The 25,635-nt window shown below is 42.7% G+C and overlaps 1 protein-coding gene across 2 annotated transcripts in view; it reads left to right on the top strand.

Annotated features, from left to right (window-relative positions):
- MDN1 (midasin AAA ATPase 1) overlaps positions 1-25,635 on the top strand; it is a 315,164-nt gene that overhangs the window by 56,968 nt on the left and 232,561 nt on the right. For both annotated transcript variants that reach the window (XM_040428764.1, XM_040428763.1), the window contains exons 6-17: positions 2,138-2,350; positions 2,991-3,122; positions 5,517-5,620; positions 6,122-6,239; positions 7,794-7,987; positions 13,079-13,160; positions 13,244-13,339; positions 14,749-14,861; positions 17,131-17,279; positions 18,031-18,091; positions 19,798-20,006; positions 20,131-20,234. In XM_040428764.1, coding sequence (XP_040284698.1) covers positions 2,138-2,350; positions 2,991-3,122; positions 5,517-5,620; positions 6,122-6,239; positions 7,794-7,987; positions 13,079-13,160; positions 13,244-13,339; positions 14,749-14,861; positions 17,131-17,279; positions 18,031-18,091; positions 19,798-20,006; positions 20,131-20,234 — 1,575 coding nt within the window. The remainder of the gene's footprint in view (positions 1-2,137; positions 2,351-2,990; positions 3,123-5,516; positions 5,621-6,121; positions 6,240-7,793; positions 7,988-13,078; positions 13,161-13,243; positions 13,340-14,748; positions 14,862-17,130; positions 17,280-18,030; positions 18,092-19,797; positions 20,007-20,130; positions 20,235-25,635) is intronic.

Genomic DNA, 25,635 nt, shown 5'->3' with positions numbered 1-25,635 from the left:
GATAGCCTGAGAGAGAGATTCCCACAGGATTGCACTTATCAGTGTGATGCTATAATTGAGTCACTCATCCCTTCCCCCTCTGGTCGCAGTAAATTTGCCAGGTCAGGAAGTGAAGTACATGGAGTGACTTTACAAAATGATATCCAAAACTCATCCACCTGTTTTTGTTTTTCACAAAAAATAAAATAAAAATTACATAAAATATTCACATATAGGCTATTAATTTGATTACAAATGTTTGAACAAGACTCTTTAAATTTATAAATTGCAAGATTTGTTGAATATTTTCCCACAATGTTATTCTGCTCAGAATCTCCTGCTATATAAGGCTACTTTCACACCCGCGTTTCTGGGTCCGCCTGTGAAATCCGTTTCAAGGCTCTCACAAGCGGCCCCAAACGGAGCAGTTTAGCCCCAATGCATTCTGAATGGATGCGGATCCATTCAGAATACATAAGTTTGGCTCCGTTCCGCCTCCATTCCGCTCTGGAGGCGGATACCAAAACGCTGCTTGCAGCGTTTTGGTGTCCGCCTGGCGGTGCGGAGCCGAACGGATCCGTCCTGACTTACAATGGAAGTCAATGGGGACGGATCCGTTTACATTGACACAATATTGGTGCAATTGTAAACGGATCCGTCCCCCATTGACTTTCAATGTAAAGTCAGGAGTCCCTATTAATATACCATCGGATCAGAGTTTTCTCCAATCCGATGGTATATTTTAACTTGAAGCGTCCCCATCACCATGGGAACGCCTCTGTTAGAATATACCATCGGATTTGAGTTATATATCGTGACAACTCAGATCCGACAGTATATTCTAACACAGAGGCGTTCCTATAGTGATGGGGACACTTCAAGTTAGAATATACTAAGAACTGTGTACATAACTGATGCCTGGCAGCACCCGATCTCTTACAGGGGGATGTGATCCGCACAATTAACCCCTCAGGTGCCGCACCTGAGGGGTTAATTGTGCGGATCTCAGCCCCCTGATCGGGTGCTGCCAGGCAGCAGGGGCCAGACCCCCCTCCTTCCCCAGAATTAAAAGCATTGGTGGCCAGTGCGGCCCATCCCTCCCCAGTATTAAAAGCATTGGTGGCAGTGGCCACAGGCTAACAATCCCCCTCCCCACCTTCATTGGTGGCTGCTACTGCAGTCCTGCGCCGCACAGACCTGTCACTTACCAGTAGGAGGAACGCCGGCCGGCCACAGACAGCGCATATAAGTATAAGCTAATGCTTTTAATACTGGGGAGGAGGGGGGCGCACTGGCCACCAATGCTTTTAATTCTGGGGAAGGAGGGGGGTCTGGCCCCTGCTGCCTGGGAGCACCCAATCAGATGCGACACCTGAGGGGTTAATTGTGCGGATCACAGCCCCCTGTAATAGATCGGGTGCTGCCAGGCAGCAGGGGGCAGTTATGTACACAGTTCTTAGTATATTCTAACCTGAAGCGTCCCCATCACCATGGGAACGCCTCTGTGTTAGAATATACTGTCGGATCTTGAGTTTTTACGATCGTGAAAACTCTGATCTGAAAAAGCTGTTATGCAGACGGATCCGCACAGAACGGATAACATCGTTTGCATTTATAGGTGCGGATCCGTCTGTGCAGATACCAGACGTATCCGCACCTAACGCAGGTGTGAAAGTAGCCTAACCTGTTGCCTGCAGATTGCACTGCACTGCACTGCACTGCATTTCATTGTAACGGGTCATGTGAAAAAAACAATTTTGTCAATTCTCAGTTTATTGTGAGATAAAATATATATATATATATATATATATATATATATATATATATATATATATATATATATATATAATCTCCATTTGGCAGGGCAGCGCTCCTTGCTTCAAGTAATTCAGGTGCCAGCGTTTACCCTTTGGTCCTGGGGTCCAAGTGGCTTGATAATGGCTCTTTGAGAGAGCTGAATCGTTGCCTGTATCAACATGTGTTGAATAAATATCACATTTTTTACTTTTTACTCAAGGAGTGCTGCGTTACATTTATTTGGATTATATATTTATATATATATATATATATCTATATATATCTATATATATATATAAATATTTCAAAGTTACAACATGTAATTATATATATTTTGCTGTTTTTGTATGTTCTTTTGTAGGAAGTTAGCAGTAATCAGCTAATCTTAGTGGAAACAACTTGCAGAAGTCTCCAGAGTCTTGCTCATGCAGTCACCTATCAAAATGCCGTGCTTTTGGAAGGGCCCATAGGATGTGGGAAAACTGCTCTAGTAGAGTACTTGGCCAGGGTTACTGGACGCTTAAAACAACCTGATTTATTGAAGGTGCAGCTTGGGGATCAGACTGATAGCAAGGTAAGTAAACCAATGCGTGGTTCTCTTCTTGGCGGTGGGGCATTTCCAAGTAAATATGCTGGCGTAAAATGCGCCAATTTTATTAATGGGCATCTTGGGTGGTGCTGCTGTCTGACATCAAGGGGGACCCACATGGTTGCCCAGTTTGTGTATTGTCCAAAACCTCCCTTGGTAGCCAGAAGTGACCCTCTGCTATCACACATTTGTTTTCCTTCTTGTAGTTAACACAAGTATTTAAATGTTGGTTTGGGGGCTTTCATGTCTGCTTTAGAGCTTCATTATGTGTTATAAATCCAATTATGTATCTTATATAATTCATTTTGTTTGCGTCAATTACAAAAATTAGATATTTGTAGTGTTTCTAATAAAGAAGCACTGTTATTAACTGAAAGAAAGCATGCACAACTGTGGCATACTATAGGAAATTCACCTTGGCACCTCCTAAAAAATTTAGGTTGTTGTACAGTTAACTATTCCATTGTGTGTTCCTCAAAGTCAGTCCTCTAACATCAACTTTACAGTTTTTAGTTTTTGGAGAATCATGTATACCCATGGTGCAGTGAAATCAGCAGGCATTTTTCAAGAATACATGGTATACCCATAACCTATAATTTTCTCTACTATTTTTTTTCCTCCTCAGATGTTGCTTGGGATGTATCGCTGCACAGATATTCCAGGGGAGTTTGTGTGGCAGCCAGGAACCTTAACACAAGCTGTTGCCAACGGCCACTGGATTTTGTTAGAGGATATTGATTATGCACCACTTGATGTGGTAAGGAAATGTCATTTCTCCAATACTATTTGTCTTTTACATGCTCTGCAGTATTAATGAAATAAATGTTATGGACAGCTAAAATTATAGTCTCCCCCCCCCCCCCCCAGAAACAGCACTTTATTGTAGTAGAGAGCGTGAGTGTTACAACTGTGAAAGGCTCCCCAGCATCTGCAGTATGTAGAAAGAGTATTAACCCCTTCCCGCATTTTCACATACATGTACGTGGGGGAATGTTGTGCCTTACCGCATTCCCATGTGCATGTACGTGATATGATCGGGCGGGTGCAGGAGCTGCACCCGCCCAATCCGCAGCACGGTTCCGACTGTTACTGATCAGGTCCCCTGCTGCATGTGTCTGCATCACTGTATGTGGTGATGCCGGCAGATTAACCCTTTCACATGCCGCGGTCAACAGAAAGCCCAGGAGATCCAGCCTGATCTCCTAGACAACTGTCATTGTCTTACTGTGTAAGAAGCTGACAGTTCAGTATTCAATACAATACAGAATATATTGTACTGAATTGAAACTGGGCTCAAACCCTGAAAAGGTGAAGTCCCACAGTAGGATAAATATAAAGAGTGAAAAAAGTTTTGTATTAAACAAAAAAAAAAAAAAAAAAAAATAAATTTTTTACGTTTCAAGTAACAAAAAAAAAAAAGCGTCCTTTTCCCAAAATAAAGTACATATTATAATTTTTTTTTATAGGGAAAATAATAAAAGTAGACACATTAGGTATGGCCGCGTCCGTATCGACCGGTCTATACAAATATCACATAACCTAACCCCTCAGGTGAACATTGTCAAAAAAAATTAATAAAACCTGTGCTAAAAAACTGATAATTTTTTTTTTTTCATCACCTTACATCAGTAAAAGTGCAACACCAAGCGATCAAAAAGGCATATGCCCCCCAGAATAGTACCAATCTAACCGTCACTTCATCCCACAAAAAATGAGCTCCTACCTAAGACAATTGCCCCCAAAAAAACAAAAAACTATGGCTCTCGGAATATGGAAGACACTAAAACATATTATTTTTTTTTGTTTGCTTCAAAAATGCTGTTATTATGTAAAACTAAAATAAATAAGTATACATATTTGGTATTGTCGCGTCCGTAACAACCTGCTCTCTAAAAAATACCACATGATCTAACCTGTCAGAGGAAATTTGTAAATAACAAACTGTGCCAAAACAGCTATCTTTTGTTACCTTGCCTCACAAAAAGTGAAACATAGAGCAACCAAAAATCCTGTGTACCCTAAAATAGTACCTACAAAACTGCCTTATCCCGTATTTTCCAAAATGGGGTCTTTTTTTGGAGTTTTTACTCTAGGGGTGCATCAGGGGGTCTTCAAATGTGAACTTAAAATTATCCCAGTGAAATCTGCCCTTCAAAAACCTTATGGCGTTCTTTTCCTTCTGCGCCCTGCCGTTTGCCCGTACAGCAGTTTACAGAAACACCCCATTTGTGATAGTAAACTACAGAATCAGGGTAATAAATATTGAGTTTTGTTTGGCCGTTAACCCTTGCTTTGTTACTGGAAAAAATGGATTAAAATGAAAAATCTGCCCAAAAAGTTAAATTTTGAAATTTTATTCCCATTTTCCTTTAATTCTCGTCGGGCACCTAAAGGGTTAACGTTTGTAAAATCAGTTTTGAATAGCTTGATGGGTGACTTCAGCCCCAGAAAAAATTGGGTTTTGGAAATAAAGATTTGCTTCTAAGCCTTCTAACGTCCCAAAAAAAAAAAATAATTAATCTTCAAAATAATACAAACATGAAGTAGACATATGGGAAATGTAAAATAATAATTTTTGGAGGTATTTCTATCCATTATAAAAGTAGAGAAATTGAAATTTGGGAATTTGCTAATTTTTAAAAATTTTGGGTAAATTTGGTATTTTTTTTATAAATAAAAATGAAATATTTTGATTCAGTTTTACCACTGTCATGAAGTACAATATGTGACGAGAAAACTGTCTCGGAATGGCTTGGATAAGTAAAAGCGTTTTTAAAGTTATTACCACATAAAGTGTCACATGTCAGATTTGCTAAATTAGGCTGGGTCCTGAAGGGGTTAAAAACAGTCCATCTTTATTGAAGTCAAAGGATTAAAAACCACATTGTGTCAGTTCAGCAGTAGTCAAAATGCAGCCATCACAGGGTTTCATAGACTGGCACGTGCTTGTCTGAAATCAGCCTAAACGGAAGTGTCTCAAATCTGGCAGATTTGCAATAATCTATCCCAGTGCTTTCATTAACTTGTTACATGTATTATGTATTGTTAAAACATAGTGCTTTTGCTCATTTCTCTCTAATATTGCTCTTACATTGGCATTTGCACTTCTATGTTTTAATGCAATCTTATATTTCTAAAAAAAATTCTCCAGATATCAGTGTTAATCTCAGTTTTGGAAAATGGTCAGCTGCTTATTCCTGGAAGAGGTGACTGCATCAAAGTATCTCCGGGTTTTCAGCTATTTGCTACTAGAAGGTTAGGAATTCACGGCTCACTTTTTCCAACTGTTTCTGACGCTATTAATGTTGGCCATTGCATGAACTGCAAAAAAGTGCATATCTTTTTTCTGGCATATGTAACACCCCTCCCTGTCCCAGACTAATCTGTTAGGCTCCATTTACACGTCCGCAATTCTGTTTCGCGTTTTGCTGAACGTAATTGCGGATTAATTTATTTCTATGGGGCCACATGGTGTGCTTTATGGATCCGGAAATGCGGATCTGCACTTCCCGGTCCGCAATTCCGTTCCCGAAAAAAATAGGACATGTCCTATTCTTGTCTGCAATTGCTGACAAGATTAGGCATTTTCTATTAAGTGCCGGCGATGAACATAATATAAACCTGGGCATAGTCTTGTATGCTTCATACTTGCATTGCCATTCCTTTTTTTTTTTGCTCCATATATTGCTTTAGCACGTTAACAAATGAGACACTAATGTGGCGATTGCCGGGAAATAATGATTTATTTTGTTCTAGGCTACTAACTTCCAATTCTGGATTATGGTACAGACCACAGACTAGCCATGCTTCATTGCTTGACAAATATTGGACAAAAATACATCTTGATAACATGAACCGAAGTGAACTGAAAGAGGTACAGTAGAAATGTAAAGATGTTGCTGACAAGATGCCACCCTTAAAGGGGTTGTCTCACTTCAGCAAGTGGCATTTATCATGTAGACAAGGTTAATACAAGGCACTTACTAATGTATTGTGATTGTCTTTTTTGCCTCCTCCTGTTGGCTTGATTCATTTTTCCATCACATTATACACTGCTCGTTTTCATGGTTACGACCACCCTGAAATCCAGCAGTGGTGGCTGTGCTGCACACTATAGGAAAATGCTCTGGCCTCTCTGGTGGCCGGGACTTTGGGAGCATGCACACATAGGCTGGTGCTTTTTCCTGTAGTGTGCAAGCACGGCCACCACTGCTGAATTCCAGGCTGGTCATAAACATGGAAATGAGCAGTGCATAATGTGATGGAAAAATGAATCCAGCAGGAGGAGGCAATATGGACAATCACAATACATTAGTAAGTGGCTTTTATTAACGTTATCTCCATAATAAATTCTATCTGCTGTAATGAGACAACCCCTTTAAGCAACATTTGCTGCACATTTATTTGCCTGCATGATATACAATATTTCAATGTGTATAATTATACTGTATTTAATCACGATTTCAAGCACTATTTAGACCTAAATAGCAACTTTTGGTTCACAGTGGCTTGAAAGTTGTTTTCCAATCTTCTTATTTTCGTTTTATTTTCTTCTCTAAAAATAAGGGGGTCTGACCTGCGGGTGGTCAGCACAATGAAGGTGACTGAACTGGACGATCTGCAGTACCAGACAAGCCGATGTGCCTGTGTAAATAGTGTCACAACCCCATCCTTGTGCTGATTTACAGGTGTTCCCAGATGTCAGAGAGAACTCCTACTAATTTTAATGATGGAGTTTTTAACTTAACTAAAATTATACATTTATCCAATTTCAATTAATAGTAGTGGGACTGTCTACAACAGAACTGCACCATATCAGAGTTGCAGTCGACTGAAGCTTTGTGATTATGTTGAAGGTATATCAGATACCATTCCGGGTATCACTCTTGCTTCTGTTGTACAGTTGCCGTAGTCTTAAAGGGTTTGTCTTGTTTAGAAAGCCTATATTCATTCTGAGTTGGAGCCCTTTTATACTGCTCGGTGTTCTGGCAGGACAAGAATCAATGGACATTTAACAGATCCATAGGCGCTTTTTGGAATCTACCTGTTGCTCAGGCTGATTCATAGTGAATGAGGGAGGAATGATTGCTTCCACAGTAGTTCTTCCCTCTGAGCTTCCTGACAATTTTGCGTCTTTCATTCAGCTAAAAAAAACAAATGTTTACACATTTTTTGACTGGCGTTACAATTATACAGGTCTATATCGAGAGAGATAAAACCAAACAATACCTTAGACCATATAACACCATATCCTTTTATATTACATTTTATATATAATGTTTCATGTGTATTTGTATGGGGCTATTGGTTGGTTCGACTATATCGAGAGAGAGCTGCTGGTCCGCTTATCTCTTGTCTGCCTTCCATAGCAAATATTTACTTCCTATTTAATAGCTTTGAGTAACTTTTTATTTTTTATTTTTTCCAGGTTCTTCAACAATTGCACCCTAATATGGACCTTGCCATAGACCGATTACTTGACATCTACATCCAGCTTACCGGCGATAAGCACCAGTTGCTGCCCATTGACAGCACTGATACACAGCTGAATATGCCTGGCACGGAAGGCCTGAAAATATCAGACAAAAGACCTAGTCTTGAAGGCAGAGGCTTATCATTACGGTAGTTAATTTATTATGTTATACACATGCATTATGCTTCAATGCAGAATTTCTATTTGCATGTACATTTTTACTTTATATAACTATTTACTGCAGTATGAGGTGATCCTTATATCGTTTAAAGGATTTTCCCATCCTTCAGTATTTTCTTCCACTGCCTCGCTGTTTCTCCTTTATCTGCTGTGCAGTTGTGTGAGCGGGGTTATGCTGTTGGCAAGTGACAATTATGAAACCCTGCCAGACTTTGGGTATGCGTCTCCGATGCTGCTATACAGTAATGTATGCAGCATCAGGAGTTTGCAAAATGTGAATATGGTGACCAAACAGGGAGGAACAGAATGTTGTACTTAGTGTGTGTATAGACCATTTGCGGACTGGGAACTTAAAGTGGCCCCGTTTTCTAGTCTGGTCCAAATTGATGGAAGGCACGGCCAACAATACCATATTGTGGCACAATATACCACCCCAACAGAGCCAAATACCACAGTCAATCACAAAATGCTGCCAGCAGCACAAAATACATCCCCAAAAACTTCCACTGGCCGGCCATGAGCAGGGCTCAGGTGGCCCCCTGGGCATCGGCTCACCGGGTAATTTCCCTGTAAGGTCTACGGCCAATCCATCCCTGGTATAGACATTGCACATACAGACACAAAATACTTTAATCGCTACATCCGAGCCCTAGCGCCAAACCTGAAAAGACTTCCTCAGCTGCCTCATTCTGCTGAGTCCAGTACCGGGGATGGAAGCGTTTGGCACAGAGTGATGCTGTGTTTCGTTCTTCCCATTAACCTAGTATATATCACTGCTTGCTCAGAAGTGTTAAAACAGCTGCCTTTATATCACAAGTATGACAACTGCCTGGAGGACACTCATGTACAGTGCGTATAGCTAGGTAAGAGAGGCAGCACTGATTGTGGTGTGTGAAAGACCAATTATTGGGACATCTAAGGCTAGTTTCACACTACCAATTTTCCTGCCTTCTACCATTGCCGGAAGCTACCGCATCGCTGTGTGGCCCCATCCACTAAAATGGAAATCGGCAAATAACCGCAACCCTGACGAAATACTGATAAGATTGTGGCTTAAATAAGTGTTCATGACCTCTTAGTAGTTTAGAGATAAGGTTTTTTAGATGAGGAAAGTGAAAGTACCAGTCACACAGCTAGAAAAACAGTTAACCCTTTGTGACAGAACAGCTCAAAATTATTAATAAAGCTATTAAACCTATTGGGAAAAAATAAAGTTTTTTAGCCAAAAATGACTAACCTACAATCATTAAAAAGAAATTGTCTCTGAAGGTGTACATAGCCTTTTATTTGTAGCAGTTCTTGGGTACTGAATTGGAATTGTTACAAAGTACAAGCATATAATGTTCATCTCCAGTCATTTATCTGTGAACCACTTTAAACCGCATGGATGCTTAGTGCTTAGCACTGTTGCTTGGGTCAGAACTGTAGAAGCCTCAGTGTAGAATGGCAGAAACCTATTAACAAATCAGGCGCATCTCCCCCCAGGTGTGTGCCAGAAAGTCATAGTAAATGCGGCGGTAGTGCCAAGTCACACCCCCTTCCATAAAGTTGTGTGAAACTTCAATGTAGGGCTACAACGAGTACTCGATTAAATCGTAATTCGACACAAAAAAATCCTCAATGCAAATTTTTTGCATCAAGGATTTGTTTGTGTCGCGTGACCACAGAGCGGGAGTGAAGCTTTTGCTATTACTCCCGCTCCGTGGTCTCCCGCTGGCCCGCAATGCGCTCGGAATACTCCTTTCCAGCAGGGGGCCTCTGGACACTACACGTCCATGGTCCTGCGCTGCACTGACCTCCTGGCGTACGCATGCCACGACCTGATGTGCTGTGTGACATCAGGCAGAGAGCAGCGCGGAATGATGGAGTGTTGGCCGCGCCCCTGCTGGAAACGTAAGTTGGTGACACCGAGGGGGTGGGGGCACGACTACGGCCGGACGCCCGGAGTGCACGGCGTCATAGCAACCAATGACGCTGTGCCCTTCGGGTGTCAGGAGGAGGGCAGGCTAAGCTTTCACGGACCGTGCATCCGTGGTTTAACTGAAGTGTGGCCCAGCCTTAGGGGAGAGATGGCGCAAGGGGAGCAGAGACTTACACAAGGGGGAGAGAGCTGATGGCTCTGGGGTGGGGGAGAGCTGATGGCTCTGGGGGGAACGAAGGGTGTTGGGGACTGATGGCAGGGGGTCTGAGTTTTTATAACAGAAAACAGTCTAAGGCCTCATGCACACGACCGTATTTTTTGCGGTCCGTGATCCGTGACCGTTTTTTCGTCCGTGGGTCTTCCTTGATTTTTGGAGGATCCACGGACATAAAAAAAAGTCGTTTTGGTGTCCGCCTGGCCGTGCGGAGCCAAACGGATCCGTTCTGAATTACAATGCAAGTCAATGGGGACGGATCCGTTTGACGTTGACACAATATGGTGCAATTGCAAACGGATCCGTCCCCCATTGACTTTCAATGTAAAGTCAGGAGTTAATATACCATCGGATCGGAGTTTTCTCCAATCCGATGGTATATTTTAACTTGAAGCGTCCCCATCACCATGGGAACGCCTCTACGTTAGAATATACTGTCGGATATGAGTTAGATCTGAAACTCAAATCAGACTGTATATTCTAACACAGAGGTGTTCCCATGGTGATGGGGACGCTTCAGGTTAGAATACACTAAAAGAACTGTGTACATGACTGCCCCCTGCTGCCTGGTAGGTGCTGCCAGGCAGCAGGGGGCAGCCCCCCCTCCCCTGTAGTTAACTCATTGGTGGCCAGTGGGCCCCTCCCTCCCCTGTAGTTAACTCGTTGGTGGCCAGTGGGCCCTCTCCCCTCCCTCCCCCTCCTAATTAAAATCTCCCACCCTATCATTGGTGGCAGCGGAGATTACGATCGGAGTCCCAGTTTAATCGCTGGGTCTCCGATCGGTAACCATGGCAACCAGGACGCTACTGCAGTCCCGGTTGCCATGGTTACTTAGCAATTTGTAGAAGCATTATACTTACCTGCGAGCTCCGATGTCTGTGTCCGGCCGGGAGCTCCTCCTACTGGTAAGTGACAGGTCATTAAGCAATGCGTCACTTACCAGTAGGAGGAGCTCCCGGCCGGACGCAGACATCGGAGCTCGCAGGTAAGTATAATGGTTCTACAAATTGCTAAGTAACCATGGCAACCGGGACTGCAGTAGCGTCCTGGTTGCCGTGGTTACCGATCGGAGCCCCAGCGATTAAACTGGGACTCCGATCGGTACTCACCGCTGCCACCAATGATAGGGGGGGAGATTTTAATTAGGAGGGGAGAGGGCCCACTGGCCACCAACGAGTTAACTACAGGGGAGGGAGGGGGGACGGCCGCACTGGCCACCAACGAGTTAACTACAGGGGAGGGGGGCCAGCCGCACTGGCCACCAATGTGTTAACTACAGGGGGGTGGCTGCCCCCTGCTGCCTGGCAGCACCTGCCAGGCAGCAGGGGGCAGTCATGTACACAGTTCTTTTAGTATATTCTAACCTGAAGCGTCCCCATCACCATGGGAACGCCTCTGTGTTAGAATATACTGTCGGTTCTGAGTTTTCAGCTATGCAGACGGATCTTCGGATCCGTCTGTATAAAAGTAACCTACGGCCACGGATCACGGACACGGATGCCAATCTTGTGTGCATCCGTGTTCTTTCACGGACCTATTGACTTGAATGGGTCCGTGAACCGTTGTCCGTCAAAAAAATGACAGGTCATATTTTTTTGACGGACAGGATACTCGGATCGCGGTCTCGGCTGCAAAACGGTGCATTTTCCGATTTTTCCACGGACCCATTGAAAGTCAATGGGTCAGCGAAAAAAAACGGAAAATGGCACAACGGCCACGGATGCACACAACGGTCGTGTGCATGAGGCCTAAGGCTAAGTTCACACGGGCGTTGCGGGAACATGCGCGATTTTTCCGCGCGAGTACAAAACATTGTAATGCGTTTTGCACTCGCCTGAGAAAAATCGCGCCTGTTTGGTACCCAAACCCGAACTTCTTCACAGAAGTTCGGGCTTGGGATCGGTATTCTGTAAATTGTATTTTCCCTTATAACATGGTTATAAGGGAAAATAATAGCATTCTGAATACAAAATGCATAGTAAAATACCGCTGGAGGGGTTAAAAAATAAATAAATAATAATTTAACTCACCTTAATCCACTTGCTCGTGCAGCCCGGCATCTCTTCTGTCTTCATCTTAGCTGTGTGCAGGAAAAGGACCTGTGATGACGTCACTCCAGTCATCACATGATCCATCACCATGGTAAAAGATCATGTGACAGACCCATGTGATGACCGGAGTGACGTCACCACAGGTCTCCATCTTGATCGTCTCCTAGCAACCGTGCGTGAAAATCGCACCGCATCCACACTTGCTTGCGGATGCTTGCGATTTTCACATAGCCCCATTCACTTCTATGGGGCCTGCGTTGCGTGAAAAACGCACAATATAGGGCATGCTGCGATTTTCACGCAACGCACAAGTGATGCGTGAAAATCACTGCTCGTGTGCACAGCCCCATAGAAATGAATGGGTCCAGATTCAGTGCGGGTGCAATGCGTTCACCTCCCGCATTGCACCCGCGCGGAATACTCGCCCGTGTGAACTCGGCCTAATTCATTTTTTCTTACTAGAGTACTTGATTAATCGTAAAAATAATCGGTAGAATACTTGATTGGTAAAATAATCGTTAGCTGCAGCGCTACTTAAAAGCATTGATAATATGTTCCCCACTGAATGCTTAACTGTCTTCCTGTGAAATTTGCTTTACTGTGTGTCTGATGTAGGGGAATTAGATTGTGACAGAGCTTTCTGTATAAGTTGAAACCTCTACAGAACTGCAGCATACAATGCTGTTATATAATAATGTTGATATATAAGAATGCTGGTTGCAGAGTGCTATTGCATTTGTATTTTGCGTATGTATTTCGCCATAGCGATGTGCACCTGCATACAGGGTTGTGCTGAATCACCCACATTTTTTCTCTGTTATATAATAAGCCGTGAAATGTGTTAACCATGTACTTTTTTTTTTTTTTTAAATAGAGATTTACTGAAGTGGAGCAACAGAATTGCGTATAGTTTTGATAGCTCTTTAGCAAGCACTGCTTTAAATATATTCCAAGAGGTAAAATATTTTTAAAAACTTTTTCTATTTATATGACCTTTGATTGTAAAGTAAATTGCATGTGGATACTTATTTCATACTAGGCACTAGACTGCTTCACTGCAATGCTGTCATCTCCAGCGGTCAGACTTAAGATGGCAGAAGTAATTGGCAGCAAACTGAACATTTCCAAGCAAAAGGTGAGCTGCATATTTTGATTTTGATTTATTTATTTTTCCTCTTCATGGTTTGTGTTTATTTTTATGTCACTATTTCTATAATTAAAAAATACGTTTTGACGGATTGCAGATTTCACATTTTCCTATTGTTCCCTTACAAAGGGATGACACTTCTGCTCTGTAAAGGATTCTTTAGCCTGTTCTGTGTTCGCTGGTATCAGGGGCTTCTCAACATAAGCAGCATGCTGGATTAAAATGAGTGTTACGTCCTCTGTTATAATGCTGAAGGTAGAACATAAAGAATCACACCACTGACAATATATGATGGAAATTTCATCACCTCTGCAGAGTCATTTCTGCACATCATAGAGCATACAGTGCTGATCATACTTGCCTGATCCTCACCACTGGGTTCCGGCTCCATGGCCACTTCTGCAGGTACCAGGTCCCTGGAATTGACGGCCTGTTGATGGAGGTAATGTGACCGCTGCAGCCAATCATTGGCCGCTGTGGTAACCTGTCACCCATTTGGTATGTCCCTGGGTCACATGCCGCAGGGCAACAGGTCACTGCTGCCAGTGATTGGCTGCAGCAGTGATTTGACCTATGTCAACCGTATGTTGATTCTAGAGAGACTCGAGCCTTGCATGCTCGCCACACTCTTCCATATAAGTCAGCAGGTAGTTTTGTAGCACATAAAGAATTGTATACACGTGCAGCTCCTAAATCTTCTGTAGGGATAGTGACAACCATTTCCAGAATAAATAGTACAATGTCCTACAGTCCTTTGGTAGCCACCAAAAGCAAGTGTTCTCTAGAGCCATTGCTCCTACCAACCTCCAGCATAGATGGGATGGGATGGGATCTTCCTAATTCATGCAGAGAAGGGGGAAAGAAGCCCCCTCCAATAGGTCTCTTTCACACAAGCATATTAAACTCTGTCCATATTCCAGCTGCGGTATATGCATGGGTTCCATATTGTCGATGGGTTCCATATTGTCGGACAGTATTGCATCATGGTTTACATGCTTATTACTCCCTTCCTGCTTCTTTTTATGCACTTTCATAGTCTGTAATGTATATATTTTTCTCACTTAAATAGCACTGACATATTCTGCCGCGCTTTACAGACATTATGATGGGCGTATTTGGAACAAGCGCTGCATATAATGGCAGTGTTTCCTGACGAGCAGGCAGTTATCAGAACTGAACGGTTCTTTCCTAATAATTGCCTGCTCGGTTGGACTTGTGAAGGGATCTTAGATGCTCAGGTTATGGTTACAGTAGAAATTCTGAGATAGTCTTAGACAATTCCCATGGGCAATCTGAGCTGGCGCTTTATTTTCTTTAATTGACATGGACAGGTTGAATTTTTGTCTAGATAATATTCAAATTTGCACCTTTTATGTTAACTGCTGTTTTTACTACAGGCAGAATTTTATTGTCAGCTTTATAAACCCGAGATTGTGGTGCGAGAACTGGATGTCTCTGTCGGTAGAGTTGAGATGCTTAGAAAGCAAACTGAGAGCATTCGAGTTCACAGGTATGTTGCAGCATTGTTTCTCTCGATATTATGTATAACAGTGAATTTTAAAAGTTATTGTAAAATACACTCTGAATGTAAAGTCTATCCTATGAATCTTCTCATTCATTCTCAGGCATTAATGCTTTGTTTAGTAACTGTAAAGCACAGCTGTTGTCATATTGATTCTGTAAGCAGGAGGTTGAAACAGTGGGGATGCTCTTGGCCATTTCTTTAGTCTTTTGTGTTATTGCAACATTGGTTAGAGGAGAACTGACTGACATGAGTCGTCTCCTGAAGCATCTACCGTGTGTCTTTTTAAGAACTGTGAGATGTGAGGACAGTTTGCAGGACTGTACAGTTTTGGCCACTGTCTTAAAGGGGTTATACAAATATAAACTTTTTTTTGTTTTGTTTAAAGGGCTTCTGTGTGCCCACTAAACCGTTTTTTTTTTTTTTTTTTTTTTTTTTTTTGCTTAATAATAACCCCTACACTGCGATTTATCCATACATAAGTAAAATAATAATTTTGGTTCAGTAGAATTTGCTAAAACCCTATTTTTATAATATGTAAATTACCTTGCTACCAGCAAGTAGGGCGGCTACTTGCTGGTAGCAGCCGCATCCTCCGATTGTAATGACGCCCCCTCTGCTTGTTGATTGACAGGGCCAGCGGACAGGATCTTTCTCCGCTGGCACTGCCGGTTTTCATTCAATATCTGGCGCCTGCGCCGCGGCCGTACCTATCTTCAATCGGCGCAGGCGCACTGAGAGGTGGCCACTCACTCGGCCGCTTCATCCTCAATGCGCCTGCGCCGGGTGTAGATGTGACGTCATCGGCGCAGGCGCATTGAGGATGAAGCGGCCGAGTGAGTGGCCGCCTCTCAGTGCGCCTGCGCCGATTGAAGATAGGTACGGCCGCGGCGCAGGCGCCAGATATTGAATGAAAACAGGCAGGGCCAGCGGAGAAAGATCCCGTGCGCTGGCCCTGTCAATCAACAAGCAAAGGGGGCGTCATTACCATCGGAGGATGCGGCTGCTACCAGCAAGTAGCCGCCCTACTTGCTGGTAGCAAGGTAATTTACATATTATAAAAATAGGGTTTTAGCAAATTCTACTGAACCAAAATTATTATTTTACTTATGTATGGATAAATCGCAGTGTAGGGGTTGTTACTAAGCAAAAAAAATAAAAACGGTTTAGTGGGCTGACAGAAGCCCTTTAACAGACCTCAAAGAATGGCCAGAGCCACGGTGGTGATCATACTTACCTTGTCCCCACCGCTGGGTTCCAGCTCCCAGGCCCTGGAATCGACAGCCTGTTGACGAAGGTCATGTGATCGCTGCAGCCAATTACGGTCACCCATTTGGTATGTCACTGGGTCTCATGCTGCAGGGCGATAGGTCACCACTGCTGCCAGTGATAGTTCACATGACTGCTGCAGCCTATGTCAACAGGATGTTGATTCCAAAGAGACTGGAGGCTTGCGGAGATGGCCATGTAGCCAGGACCCAGCAACAGGACCAGGTTGATCACCAGTACGGGTCCAGCCATAGGTCTGTTTAAAAAAATTAAATAAAGTTGCACAACACCTTTAAGCATCTATGGTTGTTTTACTTATGTCATAGCAGTGGTTATTTAATAGGGATACAAAATTGGAGCAGGCTCTTGATGATGGCAAAAGGTAATTATTATAAAAGATAAATTGGAACAGCGCTGTAGTAGCGAGCTCCCTCAATTACAGTGATGAGTGCTGTGTAGCTCTGGTGATGACTTCTGTCAACAAAACTACACCTGAGTATAGGCCTTCACTTAAAAATAAAAGCTGGACAACCCCTTTTAAAGATATAGCATCCAAAGACATTTTAGAGAAATGTATGCTTTTAGCTTTGTGCCAATAGTTTGGAGAAAGTATTTCCTGTGTCTGCATGGCTGTGCTGCAGTGTACAAAGCAGGATCCTTATAGGCATGGTTGGGTGACTTTGTTGTGAAGATACCTGAGTATTCCACTTAGAGCCCTGACCTCAACTCCTTCAAACAACTTTGGAATTAATTGACATGCCAATTGTGAGCAAGGCCGTCTTGTACAATATTTCATGTCTGTTCTCACAAATGTGCTTATGAGAAACCTTCCCAGAACAGTAGACAATGTTATGGTGCACTACATTGCATATTAACAGTAGCTATTCTCAGCTTTGTTTCTGTGTGTATTGTATCTTTAATACACATTGTATGATTTATGCTTTATTTTTGTTGATTTCACTGTCTATGTATTTTTCTTTCTGTACAGGGACAGAATATCTTTTGCTGCTACAAGACCATCTTCAATATTAATTGAACAAATTGCAGTGTGCGTTAATAAAGCAGAGCCTGTCTTACTTGTTGGTGAAACTGGCACAGGCAAGACCTCCACCGTTCAGTATCTTGCTCACGTTGCAGGTATATTGCCGCATTTGTGTTTATTCATAATTTTCATAAGAATAAGCTTAGCATTCTATGTTCTTGAAATCTAGACAAACAAAGTCTAGAAGAGACTACTTTGTTACCTGTCATAAAATTGGATAGTGTTGCCACCCCGTTATAAAGCTAATATGCTTTGCTCTGGTGGCTGTCAAAGAACAACTTGTTGTCCCAGGAACAGACATGGGAGCCTGTCAGAAGCTTCATATTGCCCGAACCACAGCAGTTTGAGATCCTTAAAAGTTCCAGACATTTCAGAGAAAACATGGTTTAAAAACAACAGGGTGAAGAGTCGAGGGCGGGTGCCAGCCTGGGTCAGTTTGATTGACAAGTCTCCTCTATTGCTGTATAGGTAGACACCTGTCAATAAGGCCGAGCTGGGTGGGGACCAGCAAGGGTGAATCCTCCCCATGATGTCTCTCCCTGTTTTTGATTTCTTTTTAAATAAGTTTTGCTGCAGTGTTTAAGACGAAAAAAAAATTGTGGTGCTTGTCGTGATTTCGTGCTGTCTGTGGTTTGGGCAACATGAACCTGCTGATAGGCTGTTTTTGAACAGCTGTACATAATCAATCATGTGCACATTTTTGTTTTATGCCTTAAAGTAGTTCTTGGATTTGCAAGGGGAAGTAAAATCATTCTGAGTTATCAAGTATTGTTTAATGTATTAGTTCATGGCTGCCTTTGTGTTTTGACATATTGTTTTAATAAACGCTTTTATTAAACTGGACAGGTCAGCGCCTTCGCATCGTCAATATGAACCAGCAGAGTGACACAGCTGATCTCTTAGGCGGGTAGGTAGATTGTGCAATTTGCTCCGTATATGTAGTGGTTCCTTAAACTATGGTGGCTAATGTTCATGCCAATCTTGAGTTCATTGGGGTACATAAAGTAACTTGAATGCATACTCATGGTTTGTGTTCCTTGTCCTTATTTCAAAGTGGTTGTCTCATCTTGGCGAACCCTTTCTTTGTGTTCTGTTAAGGCATTTGGGCATCATAGGGCAGTCCATGTATTATTTGTTCATTTGAAGTAAGTACTACATTTCGCCATTGAGATGCTACTGCAGTTTAAATGAGCAGCTGGGGTAACTTCTGTTAAAAACCCTTTAAATAGACTTTTGAATTGTTCAGATTTGTAGACTTTTAAATGCCTAATTTAGAGAGAATTATAGAGCCATTATACTTTAAATAAACTTTACTTAAATCAGCTGTACAAATAAAATAAAACATTTTGTAATATATTAAAGTAAAATGCCTCCACCTCCACTTATCAGCCTATGGCATTTGAATGGCCTATTTGTTCAGTTTCCCGCAGTGCCTCCGCAGGGAAATTGAGTGTTAAACATTGGCCATTTGTTTGTGTAGTGCAGACAGGTCCTCCTTAAATGCACCTGATTTGTATTTCTGTGTCAGAAGAAAAACTGACCACTATGACAATATATTAAGAAATATAAAAAAGGTAGACATTAATTTATTGTTCTCCTTCAGTCTAAGTAGAAATGTATTTGTATTTACCAAGAAATAGCTATGTTGGAGCATCTTTTCATAGAGCTTTGCATTGTCATTTCTCTTGAAAATGTCTGAATGAATTGACCACTGGGTATTACCTTTCTCTTTGGGAATGTCTATAGAGCACTTGTTAGGGTAAAGGTGAATTCCCATTCCACAGATTTGTTGCAGACATTTCTGCAGCTCTCGATGGACTTGCAGATGAATGGAACTGATTTTCAGTCATAGAAGTTTCTGCAATGATTTTGCAGTGTGTGAAGGTTACACTGTGGACCTCAGTACAAACATAGAAATTAATAACAAATATTTAGAAAAGGCTCCACCAGCAAACTACTGGAGCTCAGCCTTTCAGTTACCAGCTGAAAAGGAGGAATAAATCAGTAAAAATATAGGCTGGCTCACAGTATTTTTGCATAAAATTTATTGATACACTAGATCAAAACAGACTAACTTATTGTCAGTATCAGCATACATATATAAACAAAATGTGTAAATAGGAATATGAGTGCGGAGCTCACGCACAAACCTAAATGACCGGAGTACTCCTAGGAATAAGACCTAATGGCTAGAGTTGGGCTGCAAGGGGTATTCTATTGAACCGCTCATATGTCCATGCTTTCAGATGCCGATTTGCCGAATAGTTGGAACCGAAGGTTCTAAGTTATCCTTGTTATAATTTCCCACAAGGGGACTCTGTGTTTGGATGTCGTCTGACAGATAGAAACCACACTTTATATGTTTATATATGTATGCTGATACTGACAATAAGTTAGTCTGTTTTGATCTAGTGTATCAATAAATTTTATGCAAAAATACTGTGAGCCAGCCTATATTTTTACAGACATAGAAATTGTTTGTTAATACTGTAGAGTATGTTGTCGGTATATACATTTCAATAACATACATTGTGTATTTGCAGTTTTAAGAATTATACTTTTCTCCAAATGAATGATGCTTAGTGGAAAGTGTTTTTTATTTGCTTGCTTTAGGTACAAGCCTGTGGACCACAAACTTATATGGCTGCCTTTGCGTGAGGGCTTTGAAGATCTTTTTGCACAGACATTCTCAAGGAAGCAAAACACTGCATTTTTGGGTCACATTAACACATGCTATAAAAAGAAGAGGTGGCAGGATCTCCTTAAATTAATGCAGCATGTTCTTAAAAATGCCATGACTAAAGTTCAGACTGCAGACACAGGTAAGCTATTGCAATAAAGACTTTGTGCGATTACATCCTTGGTTTTCAAATTGCCAACAACATCTTTTCCCCACTTACATTAGACAGTTCTTTTAATTCTTGCTTACTTCGTGTTCCCTTTTAGAATTCTTGTTAAAAGAAAAATGGGAAGCGTTTTCTCTGCGTCTTAATCAAGCGCAGCAGCAAATGAGGATGACCGAAAATGCTGTGCTTTTTGCATTTGTAGAGGTATGTTTCTGATACATTTTGTTTTATATCACAACAAGTTGTTACTATGATAAATTTGAAATTCATACTTGGCTTTAAAGGGAATCTGTCACCTGCTTTTACCATTTTAAGCTGGCACCATCGCTATGTTGACTAAAGTACCTTATTTCCAGCAGTCTTCTTTTTACTTTATTTCGTTTTGTAGTTTTGATATAAAAGCGCTTTTTATGTTATGCTAATTAGGGTCCAAGGTGCTCAGAGGGGCGTTTTTTTCACTCTCCGGAGCCCAGTGACGCCCCCCTGCAGTGCCCAGCCCGGCTTAATTTGAATTCCAAGAACGCCTCCTGATCATCAAATAACCTCCCACAGCCCCGGCAAACGGTTCCAGCCCCGGCAAACTTTTGAGGCTGTTGCCCTCAGGAGGTTGATGATTGCGCAAGCCGCTGGCAGTACTGCGCCTGCGCGAGTTTTCTGGCCGCAGACAGGAAGGAGGACGGGGCATTTCTATAAGGTAGACTATGACGTGGGGAGGGGGCTGAACCGTTTGCCGGGGCTGTGGGAGGTTATTTGATGATCAGGAGGCGTTCTTGGGCACTGTAGGGGGGCGTCACTGGGCTCCGGAGAGTGAAAAAAATGCCCCTCTGGGCACCTTGGACCCTAATTAGCATAACATAAAAAGCGCTTTTATATCAAAACTACAAAACGAAATAAAGTAAAAAGAAGACTGCTGGAAATAAGGTACTTTAGTCAACATAGCGATGGTGCCAGCTTAAAATGGTAAAAGCAGGTGACAGATTCCCTTTAAGTTGCTTCTGTGCATTACATAAAGACAATAATACTTGATAACATAGCTTTTTAGAAGGGTTTAAAATGAAACCTTTTTTAAGATTTATTCCAGGACAGTGTTCCACAATGTTCCTTAAGCCAAATACTCCCAGAAATTCTGATCTGAAGAACTTTGAAGCCTACAATCGGTTATTAATAGTTCTATAACTCAGGCATAAAAATGATAGAGAACATCGCTGAAATTGAAAAATTGCTCTCGTGGGAGATGCCCCAACTAGCATTGTAAAAGGAAAATCTTTTCTTTAATCCTACCTTTGCACTGTTCCCCTTAGGCTTCTCAGAAATGTATGAATAAGGCTACTTTCACACTAGCATTAAAGTTTTCCGGTATTGAGTTCCGTCATAGGGGTTCAGTACCGGAAAAAAAACGCTTCAGTTTTGTCCCCATTCATTGTCAATAGGGACAAAACTGAACTGAACGGAATGCTCCAAAATGCATTCAGTTCCATTTAGTTGCGTTCCCAGACCGGAGAGCAAACCGCAACTTGTATTTTGCTTTCCATCCTGGGAAACTGATTAAGACTGATCAGTTATGACCCACAATGTAAGTCAATGGGGACGGATCCGTCATGACCCACAATGCAAGTCAATGGGGACGTTTTCTCTGCCACAATAGAAAACGGATCCGTCCTCCATTGACTTTAAATGGAGTTCAAAACTGCTCAATTTTGGAAATGTTAAAGGGAATCTGTCACTAGCATATTAGCAAATTTTTTTTTTTTATGAATCCATGTGCAATAAAGTACCTTATATCCATATGTCTTGTTCTTTTTATTCCATGTCTTGTCATTTCTTAAAAAAAAAAAAAAACGCTTCTTATGATATGCAAATGAAGCTGTAAGGAGCCAAGAGGGGCATTTTTCTTTCTCCACGGTGCCCAGGAACGCCCCTCTGAAGTGCCGTGCCCGCCTAAATTTGAAAACTAATAACTCCTCCAAGTTCAGCTAAATCGCCTCCCAGAGGCCAGGCTAAGTGCTTCCCCCCCCCCCCCCCCAGCCCCGGGCTCAGCGGCAAACACCCCCGATCCTCCTCTCGCCTGCAACCGAAATCCCGCGCAGGCGCAGTGTCGGGTGATTTCCTGCGCCTGCGCTGATAAGATGACTGAGGGCAACAGCTTCAACAGCGTCACTGGGCATGCGCCCATCCCAGTGACGTGTTCGCTGTTTCCTCAGCCAGCTAAATCGCCGGCACTGCGCTTGCGCGGGATTTCGGTTGCAGGCGAGAGGAGGATCGGGGGTGTTTGCAGCTGGGGGTGGAGCACTTAGCCTCGCCTCTGGGAGGCGATTTAGCTGAATTTGGAGGAGTTATTCGTTTTCAAATTTAGACGGGCACGGCACTTCAGAGGGGCGTTCCTGGGCACCGTGGAGAAAGAATAACGCCCCTCTGGGCTCCTTACAGCTTCATTTGCATATCACAAGAAGCGGTTTTTTTTAAGAAATGACAAGACTCACAATAAAAAGAACAAGACATATGGATATAAGGTACTTTATTACACATGGATTCATAAAAAAAAAAAATTGCTAATATGCTAGTGACAGATTCCCTTTAAAGATAATACAATCGTTCATAACTGATGCAGATGGTTGTATTATCAGTAACTGAAGCGTTTTTGCTGAACCCTGCCAGATCCAGCAAAAATGCTAGTGTGAAAGTAGCCTAATTTGACAGCTGGGTGTGTTAACAGTTCAGGTGTATCCTTATACAGAAGGGGACACTGACCAGCCATTGCTGACATTGGGGGGGAATCCCCCCAATCAGGTTGAAAAGGGGAATGGTGACACCCAGTTTCCAGTTGATTTGTAATATGTTAGGAGGAATAACAGAGGATTGACCCAATGTAGACTTAATAATAAAGGATTCTCCAAGCATGTTTTTATGAGAAACTGGCATTGAAGGCACCAAAGACTGTCATGTATGTGTTATGTATGCAAGCCTGTCAAGTAATATGGAAGACATAATAAGGATCACCAGGTCCTATTGCAGGAATTTTTATAAGACCATACCTGTGCAAATTATTTTACGGGGCTGTTTAGAGCTTTAGTTTGGAAGAAATAACGGGTAAGAATTGGAGACCCTTCAGCAGGGAAAAGACTCCTATGGACTAGCCATCCTGAATCCCTGGTTGTACTTTTATAGCTTGACAACTTTAACATCTCAAGGGATGTGGTCAGTCACAGAGGCTGAATTCCTCTGGTAAACTAACGGCTGCGCTTACAGGTAAGCAGATTCCTATTGCTCTCCTCGAATAAGGAGGCGTAGGCAATCTGACGCAGATGATTCCCACAGTACACCAAGGTTAAAATCTGTCTAATGCTATGGCTGAATTCTCATCCTAACCCTTGCAGTGCCCTCATTGTAAATAATAGCCACCATATTGCCCCCAGTATCTATAATGGCCCACTGTGTAATGCTGCACTGTCCCTTGTATATAAAATGCCCTACAATAGTGCCCCCCAGTATAAATATTGCCCCCAATAATACCCTCCATTCTGCCTGGTCCAACCCCCAAATAAAAAGTAAAAAAATTAATCCAGTTAAGATCGAGAGAACACTGGTTATGCACTGAAGAGTGCAGGACCGGTTGCTCCCAGCATGGTTTTGACAAGTGACGTCATGGCGCTGGGAGAGTCAGGTCCTGCTCCCTCAAGTGAAGACCCAGTGTTCCTTAGCATTGAAGTGAATGAGTTGAGTTTGTTTTTGTTTCATTTTAACTCCTTAACCCCTTAAGGACTCAGCCCTATTTCACCTTAAGGACTTGGCCATTTTTTGCAAATCTGACCAGTGTCACTTTAAGTGCTGATAACTGTAAAACGCTTTGACTTATCCAGGCCATTCTGAGATTGTTTTTTCGTCACATAGTGTACTTAATGACACTGGTAAAATGAAGTAAAAAAAAAAAATCATTTTTATTTATGAAAAAATACAAAATTTACCCCAAATTTGAAACAAATTGCAAATTTCCAAGTTTCAATTTCTCTACTTCTAGAATACATAGTAATACCTCCAAAAATAGTTATTACTTTACATTCCCCATATGTCCACTTCATGTTTGGATCATTTTGGGAATGATACACTGCTCAAAAAAATAAAGGGAACACAAAAATGACACATCCTAGATCTGAATTAATTAAATATTCTTCTGAAATACTTTGTTCTTTACATAGTTGAATGTGCTGACAACAAAATCACACAAAAATTAAAAATGGAAATCAAATTTTTCAACCCATGGAGGTCTGGATTTGGAGTCACACTCAAAATTAAAGTGGAAAAACACACTACAGGCTGATCCAACTTTGATGTAATGTCCTTAAAACAAGTCAAAATGAGGCTCAGTAGTGTGTGTCGCCTCCACTTGCCTGTATGACCTCCCTACAACGCCTGTGCATGCTCCTGATGAGGTGGCGGACGGTCTCCTGAGGGATCTCCTCCCAGACCTGGACTAAAGCATCTGCCAACTCCTGGACAGTCTGTGGTGCAATGTGACGTTGGTGGATAGAGCGAGACATGATGTCCCAGATGTGCTCAATTGGATTCAGGTCTGGGGAACAGGCGGGCCAGTCCATAGCATCAATGCCTTCGTCTTGCAGGAACTGCTGACACACTTCAGCCACATGAGGTCTAGTGTTGTCTTGCATTAGGAGGAACCCAGGGCCAACCGCACCAGCATATGGTCTCACAAGGGGTCTGAGGATCTCATCTCGGTACCTAATGGCAGTCAGGCTACCTCTGGCGAGCACATGGAGGGCTGTGCGGCCCTCCAAAGAAAGGCCACCCCACACCATTACTGACCCAATGCCAAACCGGTCATGCTGGAGGATGTTGCAGGCAGCAGAACGTTCTCCACGGCGTCTCCAGACTCTGTCACGTCTGTCACATGTGCTCAGTGTGAACCTGCTTTCATCTGTGAAGAGCACAGGGCGCCAGTGGCGAATTTGCCAATCTTGGTGTTCTCTGGCAAATGCCAAACGTCCTGCACGGTGTTGGGCTGTAAGCACAACCCCCACCTGTGGACGTCGGGCCCTCATATCACTCTCATGGAGTCTGTTTCTGACCGTTTGAGCAGACACATGCACATTTGTGGCATGCTGGAGGTCATTTTGCAGGGCTCTGGCACTGCTCCTCCTGTTCCTCCTTGCACAAAGGCGGAGGTTGCGGTCCTGCTGCTGGGTTGTTGCCCTTTTACGGCCTCCTCCACGTCTCCTGGTAGCGCCTCCATGCTCTGGACACTACGCTGACAGACACAGCAAACCTTCTTGCCACAGCTCGCATTGATGTGCCATCCTGGATAAGCTGCACTACCTGAGCCACTTGTGTGGGTTGTAGACTCCGTCTCATGCTACCACTAGAGTGAAAGCACCGCCAGCATTCAAAAGTGACCAAAACATCAGCCAGGAAGCATAGGAACTGAGAAGTGGTCTGTGGTCACCACCTGCAGAACCACTCCTTTATTGGGGGTGTCTTGCTAATTGCCTATAATTTCCACCTGTTGTCTATCCCATTTGCACAACAGCATGTGAAATTAATTGTCACTCAGTGTTGCCTCCTAAGTGGACAGTTTGATGTCACAGAAGTGTGA

This window comes from Bufo bufo, chromosome 4 (assembly GCF_905171765.1).
Source record: "Bufo bufo chromosome 4, aBufBuf1.1, whole genome shotgun sequence".
NCBI classification, from domain to species: Eukaryota; Metazoa; Chordata; class Amphibia; order Anura; family Bufonidae; genus Bufo; species Bufo bufo.
Note: the sequence above shows the minus strand (reverse complement) of the source record. Positions and strands in the feature narration are given on the sequence as shown.